Source organism: Beta vulgaris, chromosome 6 (genome assembly GCF_026745355.1).
Source record: "Beta vulgaris subsp. vulgaris cultivar EL10 chromosome 6, EL10.2, whole genome shotgun sequence".
In the NCBI taxonomy this organism is placed as follows: domain Eukaryota; kingdom Viridiplantae; phylum Streptophyta; class Magnoliopsida; order Caryophyllales; family Amaranthaceae; genus Beta; species Beta vulgaris.
In genome coordinates this window covers 72386628-72403952 of record NC_079207.1, presented here as the reverse complement: position 1 = coordinate 72403952, position 17325 = coordinate 72386628, and the positions used below count along the sequence as shown (strand labels likewise).

The 17325-nt window shown below is 35.6% G+C and overlaps 1 protein-coding gene across 1 annotated transcript; it reads right to left on the bottom strand.

Moving 5' to 3' along the window:
- Positions 1 to 1034: 1034 nt before the first annotated feature.
- On the bottom strand, positions 1035 to 12799 carry LOC104898100 (uncharacterized). The gene is made up of 4 exons (XM_048645926.2): positions 12568 to 12799; positions 12335 to 12473; positions 4895 to 5161; positions 1035 to 1357 (listed from the first exon to the last, which is right to left on the bottom strand). The coding sequence occupies exons 1-4, from the start codon at positions 12669 to 12671 to the stop codon at positions 1241 to 1243; spliced, it is 627 nt and encodes a 208-aa protein (XP_048501883.1). The 5' UTR covers positions 12672 to 12799; the 3' UTR covers positions 1035 to 1240.
- Positions 12800 to 17325: the final 4526 nt, after the last annotated feature.

Genomic DNA, 17325 nt, shown 5'->3' with positions numbered 1-17325 from the left:
CTTATTTTCGTTTTTATTTTCCGTATTTTAATCTAGTTATCCATGTCCCAGCCAAAAATTGTCCCTTGAGCGATTTTTTGACCTAAACACGAGTGTTAGCACCCATTTCAGAAAAAAAAAAAAAGGGCACTTGGATAAAAGCCATATGTGGAAATAAGGGAAGAAGCAGGAGATTACCATAGAATTGAAGCTAGAGAAATGAAATGGCTGGGCATCGAGGGGGCCTAAAATAGAATCAAGAATCCTTAATGAAATGACGGTAATAATCCCGAGTTCTAGCGTAGTTTTGTATGACAAAATACATGACAATAACAATGTTAATGATTGTCTATACCCAAGCATCAAATTCTTTGTTCCGATCACGAGAAGAAACAAACAAAATTCATCAAAACAGAGCGGCAACAAAACAACGAGCTCCAAATCATTAAAAGCACCTATTATTAATTTCAGTCCAAACAAAAAGAAAAGAGCAACAAATTTAATCAGAGAAGCTAATCGTTCGGTTGCATATAGAGAAGACATACACCAATTTGCCAAAAGACTATGTATAGATAATTTCAATCCCAATATATAAAACTAATCGGAGAACACCAAAAGCAGACAAGAGTCACAAGACCAAGCAGATTCTGAAACCAAGCAAGTAGTATTACTATTATACATCCGTTTCATAATTCATACACCCGTTGCAATTTAATTATAATTTAGTTAAGTTATGATAATTCGATATACAAAACCTGCACATTGGATCTAACAAGATATCACATAACTATTCTTCTCGGTATATAATGGCGCGATAATTCATGATCAAAGTTCATAAAGTTTAACCTTGAAATAATGAGTGTTGCATAAACTATGGTACAGTTGTATATGAAGGCTTTGTTCTTTTGAAATGAACTAAACTTAATTTGTCCGGACTAAACTAAACTGAAATGAACTGAATTTGATTAAATTTATGAGAGAAAACTCACTAAACTAAATTTTCCTAAATTGAATTTGTCTTAATGTAGTCCAAAAGAACAAGAGCCTGAGTGGAGTAATTGGTAAAAATTCTCAGATATAATTGATTTATAAGATCGCTATGATCAAGCCAGAGTATATTACATACAAGCCGACAGGGCATGAACATATGAACTAAATCGAGCTTCCATTACAAAGTGTCTAGAGAAGCCCAAAAAAAAAACGCTTTGATTACACATAACATTACACATAACAAAATCTTAAAGCTGACCAAAAGAATCACCTAAAACCTAGAGTTGCTCGCAACTCTCACACTTCCAGAACCAGCCATCGCTACAATCTTTTTTCGCCTGTAAAATACAAATGATCCACTCACGAGCAAGAGACCCAATATAAGGACCTGTTGAATATATGCAATTAAAGAATATTAGAACTAATCTCTATTATATATTGACAACACATGGGGGACACCAAAAATAGAATAACGAAAAAAAAACTACCTACTTCATTTAAACGAAAAAAGGGGAAAAAAAGAAGAAAAAAGGACCGCATCAAACTAAACAACAGCTTTTGAAAAAACAAAATGTAAACACAATTGTTCTACACAATTAATTTAATTTTTTATATATGCTTTCGCACGCATTGCGTGCATATAATACTTTTGGCTCATGTGTAAGGAATGAAAGCAAAAGCTGCAAGAAAACCCTGAGAATCATATGCAGCAATGCCTTCAAATCATAGAGGAAAGAAGATCCATATATATAGCTATTTTTAATGTCTAAGATGCAGCAAAAATCATGCACGAAATTGACACAGAATTAAATATATTTGAAATTCATTCATTGGTGAAGTACATAATAGAACATTTCAAATAGTCAGATCGGTCCAAAAGAATAGAAGTCAAACTACACAAACCATCAACTAACTGCACCGAAATCAATCTCAGGATTTTTTTCTAATAGTCTTGCTTAGATCAACAAACATTATTAGTATCATTCATTACTCCCATTACAAATGGTGCATGACTGCCTGGGATCTAGGCTCAAGCGACAAGCTGGTCATTCCCCCAGAGAACAAAAGGCACAAATGAGAGCCTATATTACTCAAAAACTCAAAAACTTAGCGTTGTTTCACCATGAGTAATTGATTTATGGTTTCTCCATCACCATCCAACTATGTTAATAGGTGCTTTATGTTCCTTATGCTCTTTCTACTGAGGACAGTAGAAATGTTAAGTCACATCTTTTCACTTCCATGTTTCGGCAAACCTGATCTTGTAGGATCTAGAGGATACAATACTACAAACATCAATGCTATGCAGGTGCAATAGCAATAGTCTTGATATACTTTCAACAGTCACATACGCTGCCACATAACATATGAGCCATGCACCTTTGGCTGATGACAGAGGCCCATAAAAGGTCCAACCTCTTCAAAACGTGTCTAGCTGCAAACCTACAAAGTGCATGACCAAGACTCAAGATAATGACACCATGGTAAAGTCACTACTGAAGTCTGCTCATCAAGGCCTTACATGAGGCCCATCATATTTACGTAGGCGATAAACATACTACTTCGCGCTTCATATGACTAGAAGTTGCTTAAAATTGGCAATTTCAGACATTAAGCTGCTGTGCTACTTAGAAGGTCCGAGTTCGACTTTCTGGATATTTATGACTTGTTATTGCAACACAGCTACGAAAAAAATCACCCAATACAAAGAATTAACTTTCCTTCCCTTCCTTATGGCCTTGGAACCATAATTTCTTTAAACTGAATACTGATGGGGCATGAAGGAAAAGGGATACTCAGCAGCAGGGGAAGTGTGGTTCATGATCATTTGGCAAATGGTTATTTGACTTCTCAGTTCTACTCAGAGCCTCCTCTCATTTAGGAGGAGGACTAATAGAAAATAGGAACTCTTAAAATTTATAACGGAAGTGAATGCGCATTAATAAAAAGTATGTTAGAAATACTTCTACTCCTACTAACCATTGATAAGCTGTAGCAGCTCGGTAGAGAGCGGGCAGTGCAAAATTATTAGTACCAAAAGGGAAGCTAACAATCTGGTTCATCAACTAGCCAGCTTTTCTTTTAAGATTAAGAAAGAGAAGAAAGTCCGCCTTGACATTTCAAAAACTCTGTGTATGACATGAAATCGATTTCACCGAATATAACTTTTAAGCAGTAATAAGTTGTTTTTTTTATGATGCGCTCTTAGTTGTGTTGTTCTAATAAGGATTTTGTTCTCTATCTAAGTCTTTTGACAACTTTACTTTTCTTAAGAGGGACCTTGTAAATCTATGATAGCAACTACAACTCTTCTGGGTTTAGGCTGATATATTACCAAATAATATAGTTTGATCTCGATTCCCCCCCCCCCCCAAAAATAAACACGTTTCCAGTGTCTTTAATTGCAAAGATTGAGCACACTGTAGTTGCGTGATGTCACAATCACTTAATTCTTGAGGCCTAAAATAGTTAACAATGATGATTATCTACAACACGACTAAATGGACCATGCAACAACATATAAGCACCGACATTCTCAAAGTTGATGAAAATAAAAAATAAAAAATAAAAAGGAAAAATTGACCGGAACTGTCCAAACTATGGGTGTTCCACCATTTTCAAACCCAACTAAGCATCATTTGTTACAAAATTGGTCCTAATTGACTGACTAACTGTTTCACAAGTTCAATTTTTTGTAAAAAAAATCTTAAACTAGTTTTTTTCTTCCTCCTCTTTCTCTCTCCTTCCTCCCCTGCCACCCCCGAAATCCCCTTCTCCCAAAAATCCACCATCTAAAATCCATGAAAAATGAAGCAAAAAAGCAAAAGAGAGAAAAAATACTCTCTACCTCGGATCTATAAGATGGGGGTGTGGTTTTTCGTGGTGGTTTCTCACTTTGTCGCTTTTGTTTAATAGTTTTGCGGTTGTGGTAGTGTGAAAAAAGAATTGTTCGTATACAGGGCTTTGCAGTTATAGTAGTAGAAAGGTTTTTATGAATTGGATTTGATGTGTGAAATGTTGCCATCTTTGATGTGCCAAGAAAAACCTTTAGAATCAGAAAGTTGGTCAATTTGATGAATTTGAACCCAGTTGAGTATGATAAATTAATGGTTTAGGGGTCATGGTGGATTTTCATAGTCGATGGTGAGGATTAAGCGAGGTGAAGCATATTCAGGGAAGCTATGGTGGGTTTTCTGGGGATGTGAGTAGTGCGGAGTGAGGTCGTTTTTCGACGGGTGGTGTGGGTTCTGGGATGGGTGATGGTGGATTTTCCAAGTGGATAAGGTGGATTTTGAGGGGTGACGGTGGGTATTTGGGTGGATTCCTGGTTGGTGGTGGTTTATTTATGGGTGGATGCGGCGGATTTTATGGTGGTGGGTGAGTTTTGGGTGGTTTGGCTTACTGGTTAATTCTCGGAGGTTGGGGTGGAGGAGTCAATGGTACTATTGGTGGTGCTGGGTGGTGGGGTTGTGACGTTATGTTGAATAGGTGGTGATGAAAGAAAAAGAAAAAAAAACGCATTTTACCTATTGAGACCAATTTTGTAAAAAATGATGCATAGTTGAGACTGATGAGAAATAATCTTTCATTGGTACTGAAAATGGCAGAACGTTCATAGTTGGGACTTGGGACCGTTCCTATAAAATTTCCTACAAAATATGCACATGAATTCATGGAAATTAAAATCAGTCAAGCAACCAAAAAATGTGAAGAACTGAATGGAAAAAGACTGTCGTCTGAACTCTGAACAGGATTAATTAATCCATGTTATGCACCTCAATGCTCTGTCCACAAACATGTGAGAGCAAAACTACTTACACAAGACCAAAGAGTGAGCAACATTTTGCCAGCCAAAACAAAACAGCAAGTAGCATTAGCTAAGTTCATCTTTGGATAAAAAAGGAAATTTGACAGTAAAACGCACCTCAAATCCAAGAACTGAGATCTTCTCTTCATTCACACCCTGTATACAACTTCTATAAGTGACATACTCTTGGAATTCACCCTTCTGACCAGTGTCTGCTAATGTCCTGTGCTTAACTTCTGAATTGTCTGTACTAACAGAACCTTCTTTAGTAAGACGACTGTTTTGAAGGCCCTTACCACTTGCTTCCTTTGTCACATCTCCAGTTTTGATACATTTGAAAGGGATGCGATATCCAGTTTCACTACAGCGATATTTCTTATCATTCTGTGAGATAATAAGAATAACAAATTTCAGCTAGTTAGCTGAAAGCCTGAGAGGAAACATGTTGACACCAAAAAGACAAAATTATTAACTAAAAAACCGAAGCAACATGATTAACAAAATTTATTCGAGCAAGTAACTTAAATTACCATTCTTCTTTTCATCAGTTTATATCTTAACACAAATCAACAGTGATAGAATCATACTCAAGGATGCTCAAGTACTTGATAGTAATAGTAATGAGATCGTATATAATTTGCAAGAAAAATCACATACTCGTTATCATATACAAACATGTGATTTTCTCCACAATATTCCATTCTCACTCAATGCCACATCCAAAAGGTAATAGAGTAATGCAAATTTATGAAGAAAAATACATGTATGGGGATGAATACTCATTATCATGAACATCAACATGAAGCTTTTTCTTACAAACTACTCTATAATTCAAAATCATTATCGCTTTTTAGTACTACCTACCAAACAGGCCATTGAATCCTTGTCCAAAAGCCATACATCTTACCATATGCTACTATGATTCAATGATTATCACAAACAAATGTCTTTATTATAACACTGAAGGAACCAACTAGAAAAAACTATCAAAATTCAAAATCGATCTGCTCTGAAACCCACAAGTACACCTATAGGAACTTTGACTGACGGCCATGCCTCCTACAGTTCTCGCCCAGGCAGCAAAATAAACAGAAGTAACACTTAAGGAAGCCATTTCAATATCTATTCCTTTATACCAGGACAACACTCGGAGCTCAAAACACCCAAGCAATTAGTATAACAAAATTACAAGTAAATTTTACAAAGGAAGGGATAAAATTTCTCAAATGGGGCCACCAAAAACAAGTGAACGACTAAGCTTCGCCCTGTATTTTCCTAGTATCGTCCTGTAATTTCCTAGTATCTGTTGGAGTTTATAATAAAAGTTTGTGAAGGAAACTCAAGAGTTGCTTCAAAAGAGAATGTGAAGAGTCCCACATTGATAGAATAATAGGTAGTGTAAGGGGTTTATATACATTACTCTTTCTACCCTTTGAGTTGTGTGACAAAAGGACTTTTAGTGGGCATGTGGTGAGTGGAGTCACCACACGCGCCCCGCCGGTCCGGGCCAGGGCATGGGCCTTGGGCCTTGGGCCTTGGCCTTGGGCCTGGGCTTTGGGGAATTAACTTAACTAAAGTTTTGGTTGAAAATCTGTTGTTTTTAGCCAGTAATTAGGTTACCGTTTTTTTTCCGGATTTTCTCCCTTAATGAGCCGTTATTTCCTAATTACGGGCCATTATCTCCTCCCACTAAGTCGTTGGTAACCACGTTTTAACCCTAATTATCCTTTTATAAATACGTAGGTTACTGTTCTCTTAAACACACAGAAAATCATAAACACCTTCTTCTTCCTCTCACGAAAATATCTTTCTGGGCAATATTTAAGATCGTTTTCAATCTGTTTTTTCATCTACACTGGAAACGCAGAGACCGTGTACCCCTGGAGGTTGATTGCTATGAGGCCGTGTGTTGTAGCGGGGCAAATTCAACTTTAGGGCAGTGAATTCTTCACGCCACGGTTTTCCAGATAAGTTAAATTTATGTTGTTAGCGGTTTTAGTTCCTACATTCTAAAGTTGAATTTTTTTTTTTTCGAAATATTTTTTAATCCCGGAACTATGGCTGCTGATATTCCTAATGAAGGTACCCGTATTTTAAATGCTGTTCCTATAACCAATCCTTTTGTTCCTGATATGTCGAAGTTAGAACCTTTTGATGGGAAAAACTATAGGATGTGGTCTGATAAAATGGAATTTTTCTTGGGTCAGATTGGTGTTGATTATTGTTTGTCTGTTGATGTTGCTCCTGAAAATTCTGTTAGGGATTTCGTAAAAGATAATAAGACCTGTCGTGGGATGTTATTGCATTATATGACTGCTTCCCTTTATCTGATTTATAGTAAGTCTAAAAATGCTAAGGAGATTTGGATGGTTTGAATGCGAAGTATGGGACTGATGATTTTGGGACTAAAAATATGCGTGTAGTCGTTGGTTGAAATTTCTATGAATGATGAGAAACCTGTCCTTGATCAAGTTCATGAGTATGAACATTTATGTGCTGATATTGTTGCCGAGGGTATGGCTATTCCGACCTTTTCCAAGCCAATTGCCTTCTAGAAAAATTGCCTTGCTCTTGGGAATTTTGTTCATTCCTTAAAACATAGGCAGAAAGATTTTACCCTTCAAGAGTTAGTGTCCCATATAAAAATTGAGGAGCAGAACCGTATCCAAATAAAGGGAAAATCAGTTGATCATTCTTCTAGTTCTGCTAATCTTGTGGAAACTAAGACTGCTGCAGGTAAAGGACCAAAAGGCAAAGGTCAAAATCAGTTTCATGGTACCAGGCAGAAATAACAACTTCAAGGGAAAAGGCAAATTTAAGGGTAACTGTTTTGTGTGTGGTAAGTATGGGCATGCTGCCAAGGAGTGCCGTCAAAGGAAGGAAACCCCAGTCAAATCCAAAGATGGAAACCTCAAGCAACCTTGCTGAAGATGATGATGTATTGCTGCTGTGGTGTCCGAGGTAAATCTGGTAAGCAATGTTTCAGAATGGATCGTGGATACTGGTGCAAACCCGTCATATTCTGTGCCAACAAAGAAGCGTTCCAGGAAATCCAGAAAGTTCCAGATCAGAGTGCATCTTCATGGGAAACTCAAGCACTGGTGAGTGTTTTAGGCAAAGGAAAGGTTTTCCTGAAATTAACATCCGGGAAAACCATTGCTTTGCAGAATGTCCTGCATGCTCCTGATATCCGCAGAAATCTCATTTCTGGTTCACTTTTAAACAAAGCTGGGATTAAGTTATCTTTTGAATCTGATAAACTTGTATTAACCAGAAATGGTATTTTTGTGGGTAAAGGCTTTTGTAATGCTGGACTTTTTGTTTTGGATGTTGTTATTGATAATAAAAACTCTGCTGCTTCTGTTTATATTGCTGAGTCTGTTTCTTTATGGCATTCTAGACTAGGTCATGTGAATGTTGCCTCTATTAAAAGGCTAAAACAACTTAGTCTTATTTCTGACTTTAGCAATACTTCTTTGATAAATGTGAAGTGTGTGTAGAAGCTAAGCACCCTAAGAAAGCATTCAACAAAAATGTGTCCCGTTCCTCTACTTTATTAGAGTTAGTCCATAGTGACTTAGGTGACTTTAAGAATTCCATGAGTAGGGGAGGAAAGAAATACTATATTACTTTTGTTGATGACTTTTCTCGTTACTACTAAGGTTTATTTATTGAGTTCTAAGGATGAGGCAGAAGAAAAATTTCTTATTTATAAAGCCGAAGTAGAGAACCAATTGGACCTTAAGATTAAAAGGGTGAGATCAGATAGGGGTGGAGAATATGATGGTACTTCCCTTAAGAAATTTTGTGAGTCTAATGGGATTATTCATGAGGTTACGCCCCTTATACCCCAGAACAGAATGGAATAGCTGAGCGGAAAATAGAACACTTAAAGATATGATGAATGCTATGCTTATTAGTTCAGGTATGCCTACTAATATGTGGGGTGAAGCTATCCTTTCTGCTTGTTATGTCCTTAATCGAGTTCCCCATAAGAAGTTAGATAAAACTCCCTATGAATTATGGAAAGGCTTCAAGCCGAATTTGGGATACCTCAAAGTGTGGGGGTGTTTGGGAAAGATAGGACTTCCTGACTTTCAAAGGAGTAAAATTGGACCTAAGACTGTAGATGGTATTTTTATTGGTTATGCGTCTAACAGTGCTGCATATAGACTCATTCTTAAGGATGCATCTGGTTTTGGTCCGATTAGAGAGTCAAGAGATGTTGAATTTTTTGAGCATATATTTCCTATGAAAGTTAGTTTGCAATCATGCTTGCCTGCTGCATCTTCTTCTGTTTTGCATCGTGACATTGCATCATCTAGTGAGACCTTAGAACCTAGAAGGAGTAAGAGAGCTAGAACTGAGTCTAGTTTCGGACCTGATTTTATTACTACCTTTCTAGCTGAAAAAGAGTGCTTAGATGAGCAAGATATCAATGCTTTTGTGTTGGGAGAAACCCGAGAACCTATGCTGAGGCCATGAGATCGGTAGACTCAAGTTTTTGGTTAGAGGCTATTAACAGTGAAATAGAGTCTATTATGAGTAATAACACTTGGGTTTTGACAGACCTTCCTAGAGGTTGTAAGCCATTAAGCAGTAGGTGGATTTTTACAAAGAAATGCAAGCCTGATGGGTCTTTGGATAAGTATAAGGCTAGACTTGTAGTTGGAGGGCATCGCCAAAAACAAGGGTTAGACTTCTTTGATACTTATTCTCCTGTGACCAAGGTAGCCACCATTAGACTTTAATTGCACTTGCATCTATTCATGATTTAATTGTGCATCAAATGGATGTGAAAACTGCATTTTTGAATGGTGAGTTAAACGAGGAGATCTATATGAAGCAACCTGAAGGATGTGAGGTTCCTGGTCAAGAGGACAAGGTATGCAAGCTTATTAGATCTTTGTATGGTTTAAAACAAGCACCAAAACAATGGTATGATAAATTCCATCAAACTATTACTTCAAATGGTTTTTTGGTAAATGATTCTGATGCTTGTGTTTATTCCAAAATTGATGAACTTGGTTGTGTTTTCATATGTCTATATGTGGATGATATGTTGATCTTTGGGACCAATATAGACGTAGTAAATACAACTAAGTGCTTCCTAAATTCATGCTTTGAGATGAAGGATTTAGGAGAGGCTGATGTTATTCTTGGAATAAAGATTACTAGAACTTCATATGGGATATCTTTAAATCAATCTCATTATATTGAGAAAATATTAAAGAAGTTTGATCAATTTAATTGTATCCTCGTGAAAACCCCATATGATTCTAGTATTCATTTGAAAAAGAATAAAGGTGATAGTATATCACAAGAACAATATGCAAAAATAATTGGAAGTGTAATGTTCTTGATGAATTATACTAGACCTGATATAGCTTATGCTGTTAGTAGATTGAGCAGGTATACTCACAATCCTAATCGGGAGCACTGGGTTGCCTTGATTAGATTGTTGAAGTATCTAAAAGGCACTACCAATTGGGGTCTACATTATCAAAGGACACCTTGTGTTCTTGAAGGATTTTGTGATGCTAATTGGGTGTCGGATAATGATGAGATACAATCTACTAGTGGTTATGTTTTCACTCTTGCTGGAGGAGCTATATCATGGAAATCATCAAAACAAACATGTATTGCCAAATCTACAATGGAATCTGAGTTTATTGCTTTAGAATTGGCAGGTCAAGAAGCTGAATGGATAAGGAGTTTGCTTGCTGATATTCCATTGTGGGGGAAGCCAGCTCCATCAGTTTCTATGCGGTGTGACTCGCAAGCAGCAATTGGGGTAGCGAATAATCAAGCCTATAATGGAAAGAGAAGGCATATTCGCTTAAGGCATGCCATAGTTAGAAATCTAATTAGAGAAAATGTGTTGTACACTCGAGTATAGTAGTAAAATCAGGGAGGAATATTGCTGATCCTCTCACCAAAGGCCTTTGTAGAAAAATGGTGCTGGAGTCAGCACAAGGAATGGGTTTAAAGCCTATTGGTGAGTGAATTGTGATGGATACCCTTCTTAGGAATTCCTAAGTTCAAAGGGTCAAACGAAATTACAAAACAACTCAAGTTATTATGTACTACTACCATTCCTATTAATAAAAGTGATGTAGTATTTTGTTATAAATTACTGTTATATGTGTAAGGTTGAGTATAAGCTCTTAATAAGTTCATAGCCTTATTTGAGGTGGTTTGTGACAGTACAAACTTGATGAACTTACCTATGTGAATGTGGGGTTACGCCCAATCCCCTATGAGAGTCCAAAGGCTTAGGCTCTCTAGAGCATTCACGAGAATCCAGGCTAATTGTGGGGCATCTATATTATATTTGCGAGAACGAATCTTGATTTGAAAAAGGTTGAGTGCGCAACTAAGTTTTGCTAACATCATGAAAGGTTCAAAGAGAAATCTACCTCTTATGACAGTAAGACATATTTGTATGCACTGAGTGTCAATTCAAGTCCATAAGACATTGATACTTCAAAACTCAGTATCTATTGGCCAGATCATCTGTTTTCAGCCCTGTTTTTTCCTGTTTTCCTCTTTTGAATCATGTGGGGGATTGTTGGAGTTTATAATAAAAGTTTGTGAAGGAAACTCAAGAGTTGCTTCAAAAGAGAATGTGAAGAGTCCCACATTGATAGAATAATAGGTAGTGTAAGGGGTTTATTCATTACTCTTTCTATACCCTTTGAGTTGTGTGACAAAAGGACTTTTAGTGGGCATGTGGTGAGTGGAGTCACCACACGCGCGCGCCCGCCCGGTCCGGGCCAGGGCCATGGGCCATGGGCCTTGGGCTTTGGGCTTTGGGCTTTGGGGAATAAACTTAACTTAACTAAAGTTTTGGGTTGAAAATCTGTTGTTTTTAGCCAGTAATTAGGTTACCGTTTTTTTCCGGATTTTCTCCCTTAATGAGCCGTTATTTCCTAATTACGGGCCATTATCTCCTCCCACTAAGTCGGTTGGTAACCACGTTTTAACCCTATTATCCTTTTATAAATACGTAGGTTACTGTTCTCTTAAACACACAGAAAATCATAAACACCTTCTTCTTCCTCTCACGAAAATATCTTTCTGGGCAATATTTAAGATCGTTTTCAATCTGTTTTTCCATCTACACTGGAAACGCAAAGACCGTGTACCCCTGGAGGTTGATTGCTATGAGGCCGTGTGTTGTAGCGGGGCAAATTCAACTTTAGGGCAGTGAATTCTTCACGCCACGGTTTTCCAGATAAGTTAAATTTATGTTGTTAGCGGTTTTAGTTCCTACAGTATCGCCCTGTAATTTCCTAGTATCCTATCGTCCTGTATTTTCGTAGCATTAACAAGTAATTCTCTCATACACAAGCAAGATCAATACTTTAATTCTAATCAGACTCAACCCTCAATCAAACATGGATCTAAATCAAGAAGTGGGCTCGATTCAATTAAGCAAATTCCATCAAATTGAACCAACTTAGTAAAAGTATAAACTAAAAATTAACATAAAAGCAACAATATTATAAGGAAATTAACAATATTATAAGGAAAGTTAAAAAGAAAAAAAAAAACCTTCTCAGAATATTGACAAGAAACGCAAGGACCAGAGGGAGAGCATCCAAAGGTAGTATTGGACCCAGAAGGTTTTTCCTTGAACCCTAAAAGCTTCCTACGCCCAAATACTTCTTCTTCTTCTCCTTCATTTGATTGACTTCAGAAATCAAAATTCATATCAATTTTAGATTAATTCACAGAAAAATAGAGATGGAGGAGAAAAAAGATGGAGATTATTGATGGAAACTTACAGTTGGTGGGAGAGAGAAAGCTGCAAAAACGAGGAGATGAGAATGAGAGAGATGAGAAAAAATTGAGGAAAGAGAAAGTGTAGAGCACCCATTAAGGAAGTCATGGATGATGAATATGATGAATGTTTGTAAACTTCTGTGCTGCGTTCGCCCTGAGAAAATGTATTCACTTGTGAAAATGTATTTATATTTCCTTTTTGTTGTGTTTTTTTTCCCTTCTTTCACCCTCTTTACTCCTCTTCAATTGACCCCTAACATCCATGTAAAATATGATTCATCTTTTCTTTCTCCTCATCTTTTTCTAATCCAACTTTCTAATGAAACAATCTGCTTCAAGTCCAACAACTAATTTTTAAAGTCATAATTATTCACTTAATAATTTATAGCATAAGGAATTTCTTAATGATTTAATAATGAAAAATAATTTATTGTAGGATAGGAAAGGGAAGAGCAATTAAAATCATTTTGAAGAAAATAATTTCAGAATTCATGAATTGTTGAAAAAAGAATTAAAAGCTGGAAAACACCCCAAATTAAATTATGAACCCTGATTTCGAAAATTATTGAATTTTATCTTTTAAACAATTATAAAACTTTTAAACTTTGCGGAAATTTGGGAAAGAGTTTTGAATTTGGGGTAAATAGATGAAAAACGGGAAAAAGAAATGACTTTATTTTATGAAGTATTGAAGGGAATAACAAAGAAAAAGGTGTTAAAAAATCATATTTCAGGTAATGGTCCCCATCAAGTGGATTTTTGGATGAAATACGTCGAGTGGTAGTTATTAATAGGTTTTGGTAATAAAATATAGTTATTTAATTTTATTTTGTAAGGTAGTTATTCGAATAAAAGTGTATACACAATATAGTTATTGACAATTTATTCTAAGGAAATTAGAAGATAAATCAAGTCTCTGTCTGGCACTTCCCTCCCTTTAAGAGTATAGTCATGGTGGGTAGGGACGAGGGCATGTGCTGGTTCATTACAGACTGCAACAGGATCAACGTCCACAAAAACAATCAAATCCAAAAGTAATACATCTACCAAGTACCAACATTACTGATATACATCAAAAGCTTAAAACTGTAATCCCCCACATTTTTAAAGGATTTTCATAAATATATTAAGTTATTTATGCAATTATATTTAAATCCAAATGGGTTTGGAAAATGATTTGACTTTTAAAAAGGGTTGACTATTTTAAAAGTCAACTAAAAATATTTTTCTTAGCTTAATAAAGTTTGTAATATTTTAATTAAGCGTGTTTTAAATAAGAATTTAATTATTAAAAGCATATTTGAAAAGAAAACTTAATGGAATCAAAAGCCCAAAAGAAATAAAAAGGGAAAGGATAATTTGATGACTAAAGTCCTAACAAGCCCATCTTGTTAGTCATCAAAGTTTTAATTATAAATTCCTTTTCCTAAGCCCAATAGGATTAGCCTATTTAAATATCCTAAAACCCAAATATTTTGCCCTACACTTATTTTCTCTCTCCTCCCTTGCACGTGAGTTTCGGATTTCTTCCCCCTCACTCGACATTTTCTCTCTCTTCTTCCTCTTGAGCGTGAGTTCATATTTTCTCTCAAAAATCGTTTCTTCTTCGCTAAGTAACGTTTCTTGTTGAACAAGAAACGTCACAAACCTTTTCTTGAAGCCGAAATTGCTGGCCGCCGGTCCTTGCTGCTGTCCTCAGTCCGGCGCCCTCTTTCCTCCTTTTTGGTTGTTTTCTTTACTTCTCCTTTAAGATTCCATTAAAGTTCTAATTTTTATTATTATTTTATTATTATTTGCATGATTACGATTTGAGTTATTATTTTTATTATGAAATATATATTTTTCGGATCATATGTATAAAAGAAAAATTTCAGATTTATTTTTTAGTTTTAATCATGAAAGATGTGATTTTTAGGGTTTTAAATCACTAGAAATCGTATATTTAAAGTATGAATATGAATTTTGATTGGAATACGATTTTTATGTTCATTTAAAATATTTTCAGAAGGTTTAGAAAATTTTATAGATGCTGGAAATTCAGAAAGTTAATATTTTAAGGTTTTTAATGGTTTTTAATCACTAGAATAGTTGATCTATACTAGGGATTAAAAATAATGAGAGTTTAAATTATAAAAACGATTTTTAAAGAAGTTTAAAAGGGTTTGGGACGTTTTAAAGTTGCTGTATTTTTTTTAGTTCAAGTATTTACTTGATTATTTGTTGTTTTAGGCGGAGAATTCACTGTAGGGGACTTTTAGTGCTTAAAAGTGGCCTACCGTTGTGTTTATACAAGGTACGTACATAGTCTACGTGCTAAATGGTTAGAAACATGCTCTAGGGATGTTTTTAATTTGTAGTATCATGTATAGGACCTGTTGTTCATATATATGTTTACTGAGATGGCTTTACATGTTATTTGCTTGTATGCTACATGTAAACTGAGAATATGTTTAAGTATGACTTGTTTGTATGGAAGTTTGATGCAAACAATAATTTCAGCTTTGGTATTAATTCGTAAGTGGATTAATTTAAGTAAGTTGAAATCATGTGTTACATAGATTTCTTGGAGATTATCAATTTATCTTATAAGAACCGCGGATCTTATTTGGTAAGTATGGTTTATACCTATATAAAGGTACGGATTTATGTTGGCTAGGTTCAACAAAGGATAAAAGAAATAAAAGGGGATCTTGTTTATAAGTTGTGGATCACTTGTTAATTCAAAGATAAAAAGAATGTTGTTGTGATTAGGTGATTATTGAATTATGTGTTATTTGGTTGTTGTGGTGTCAACACAAGTAATAATTATATTTAACGTAAAGTGAAACGAGAATAGGTTATAGATTTTAGACTGGTGCACGTCTAGAGTTGGACACTAAGGGTTGGGGTACATAGTCCGCCGTGATATGTATCTTCGAGGGTTGGATTGATCACCATTCCTCTTTATTTCAAAGGTTCCTCGATATCGCAGGTCATTATGGTTTACGGAGTCATGACCGTATTTCCTATTTCAGTATAGACAACTCGTCCCATAACTATTCCATTTAAAGAAGAAATAAAAGTTAGAGTCTAGTTCAGTAAGAGTCATCTGCAGTTGTTATGTTATTATTATTTTATTCTACAAGTTGTATTGTAGCATCATGTTTAGGATTATTGTTGTCTGATATGTAATACTCAGCTTTGCTGATTACGTGCTTGTCTGTGTTTGTGATCATGGCTTTGCCTATTGATCCTGTGGTGATCCTTCGGGGGAGCAGAGTCAAGAAAGCATTGACATTACAGGTTCGAAGATGCATACCATTGGGGAATCTGGAATGGAGAGGCTTTTGTGACAGTAGTATTTAACTTGTTTCTAGGAATTTATATTTTCAGACTTTAGCTTTAAGTTGGTGTGTTTCAGTTCAAACATTGTTTGACTCTTATTTCATAAGTTTAATAAAGTTGGTTTTGTTTTAGTAAGTTTTCCGCTGCAAAATTCTGAGTAAGCCGAAACGTTTCACACGGGCGATAATGCCTGGGTAATTCTCTAGATTTGTTATAAAAGTATTTTCTAGAAAGAGAGAATTATCGGGGTGTTACAAAGTGGTATCTGGGAGCTTTAGGTTAGTTTAAGACTTATAGGCGCCTAACTAACTAGCTTATTAAGTGACTTTAGCTTCTTAAGTTACCTAGCTTATTGATTATTTGAAGGAAACCTTAGTATTGCTCCTACGTTTCATTTCGAAAATGAACACAAATATTTTGAGGATCAAAATTTTTTTTTAGAACCGAAATTTTTTCGGAATAGGTTCGAAAATTCGTTTCCGAAATTTGAGGAGTTCGAAATTTTTCGTTTTCGTTTTTTTTTGGAAATTTTTTTAGAGCCGAATAAAAAAAAAAAAAAAATTTGTGTTGAGTAAATTTTTTTTTTTCGAATGTCTTCGAGTTCGAAATTTTTTTTTAGAAAATTTATTTAGGCACAAAAGTAATGTTATTTATAAAAAGTGTCTGCATTATTTTCATACCTTTAAGGGTTTACAGCATGACATTGTGAGAATGGGTAGTATAGGAAGGGCATATAGGATAGAAATATTATATGCCTGCATTGAAAATTTAGTTCAGCATCATTATAAATTTTCTTCCCTGCAAATAAGTGCATTATTATTTTTCTTCCCTACTAACGATGCATGAATGTTTTCTTTCCTGCTAATTGTTATATCCTTCTTGCCTATTAAGGTGTTATATTTTACATGCCTTTGTTTTTTTTATCCTTTGATTCTTGGTGGGAATACGTTAAGGAAGAGTGCTAAACCTTTTGGGTTATTGTGATGTAGCTCTACTATTATGGCTGCAAATTTAGGAACTACTTTAACCCTATCGTCCTGACTGACGATGAAGACGACGACCATCATCCACCCATTGACCATAGAGAATATGAAGAACTGCATTGGATAATGCGTCGCATCTTGAGGAGACACTATGCTAGGGATGATGAAGTCATCATAGAAATGGATCATGCTAGAGGAACTACCAGGGAAGACATATATGATGCATGTATGAGGGTGGAATCTGAACCTGAGGAAGACTTGGACACCATACCTACTAGGCAGTCTAAGATCAAGAGAAATTCGTTGACTACTATGAGACTGACGAAGAGGACGAAGTTAGTGATGAAGACTTTGTACCTCAACAATATAAGGAAGATAAGGACAAGGATGGCAGTGTAGTGCCATAGGTTATATAACTTATGATATTTTTTTATATATATATATATATATAGA

Coding starts and splice junctions, on each gene's coding strand:
- LOC104898100 (XM_048645926.2), bottom strand. CDS start 12,671: ATGACTTCCTTAATGGGTGCTCTACACTTTCTCTTTCCTCAATTTTTT. Junction 5,162..12,334: donor CTTGTCAATATTCTGAGAAG/GTTTTTTTTTTT, acceptor ATTATCTCACAG/AATGATAAGAAATATCGCTG. Junction 1,358..4,894: donor TCTCAGTTCTTGGATTTGAG/GTGCGTTTTACT, acceptor TATATTCAACAG/GTCCTTATATTGGGTCTCTT.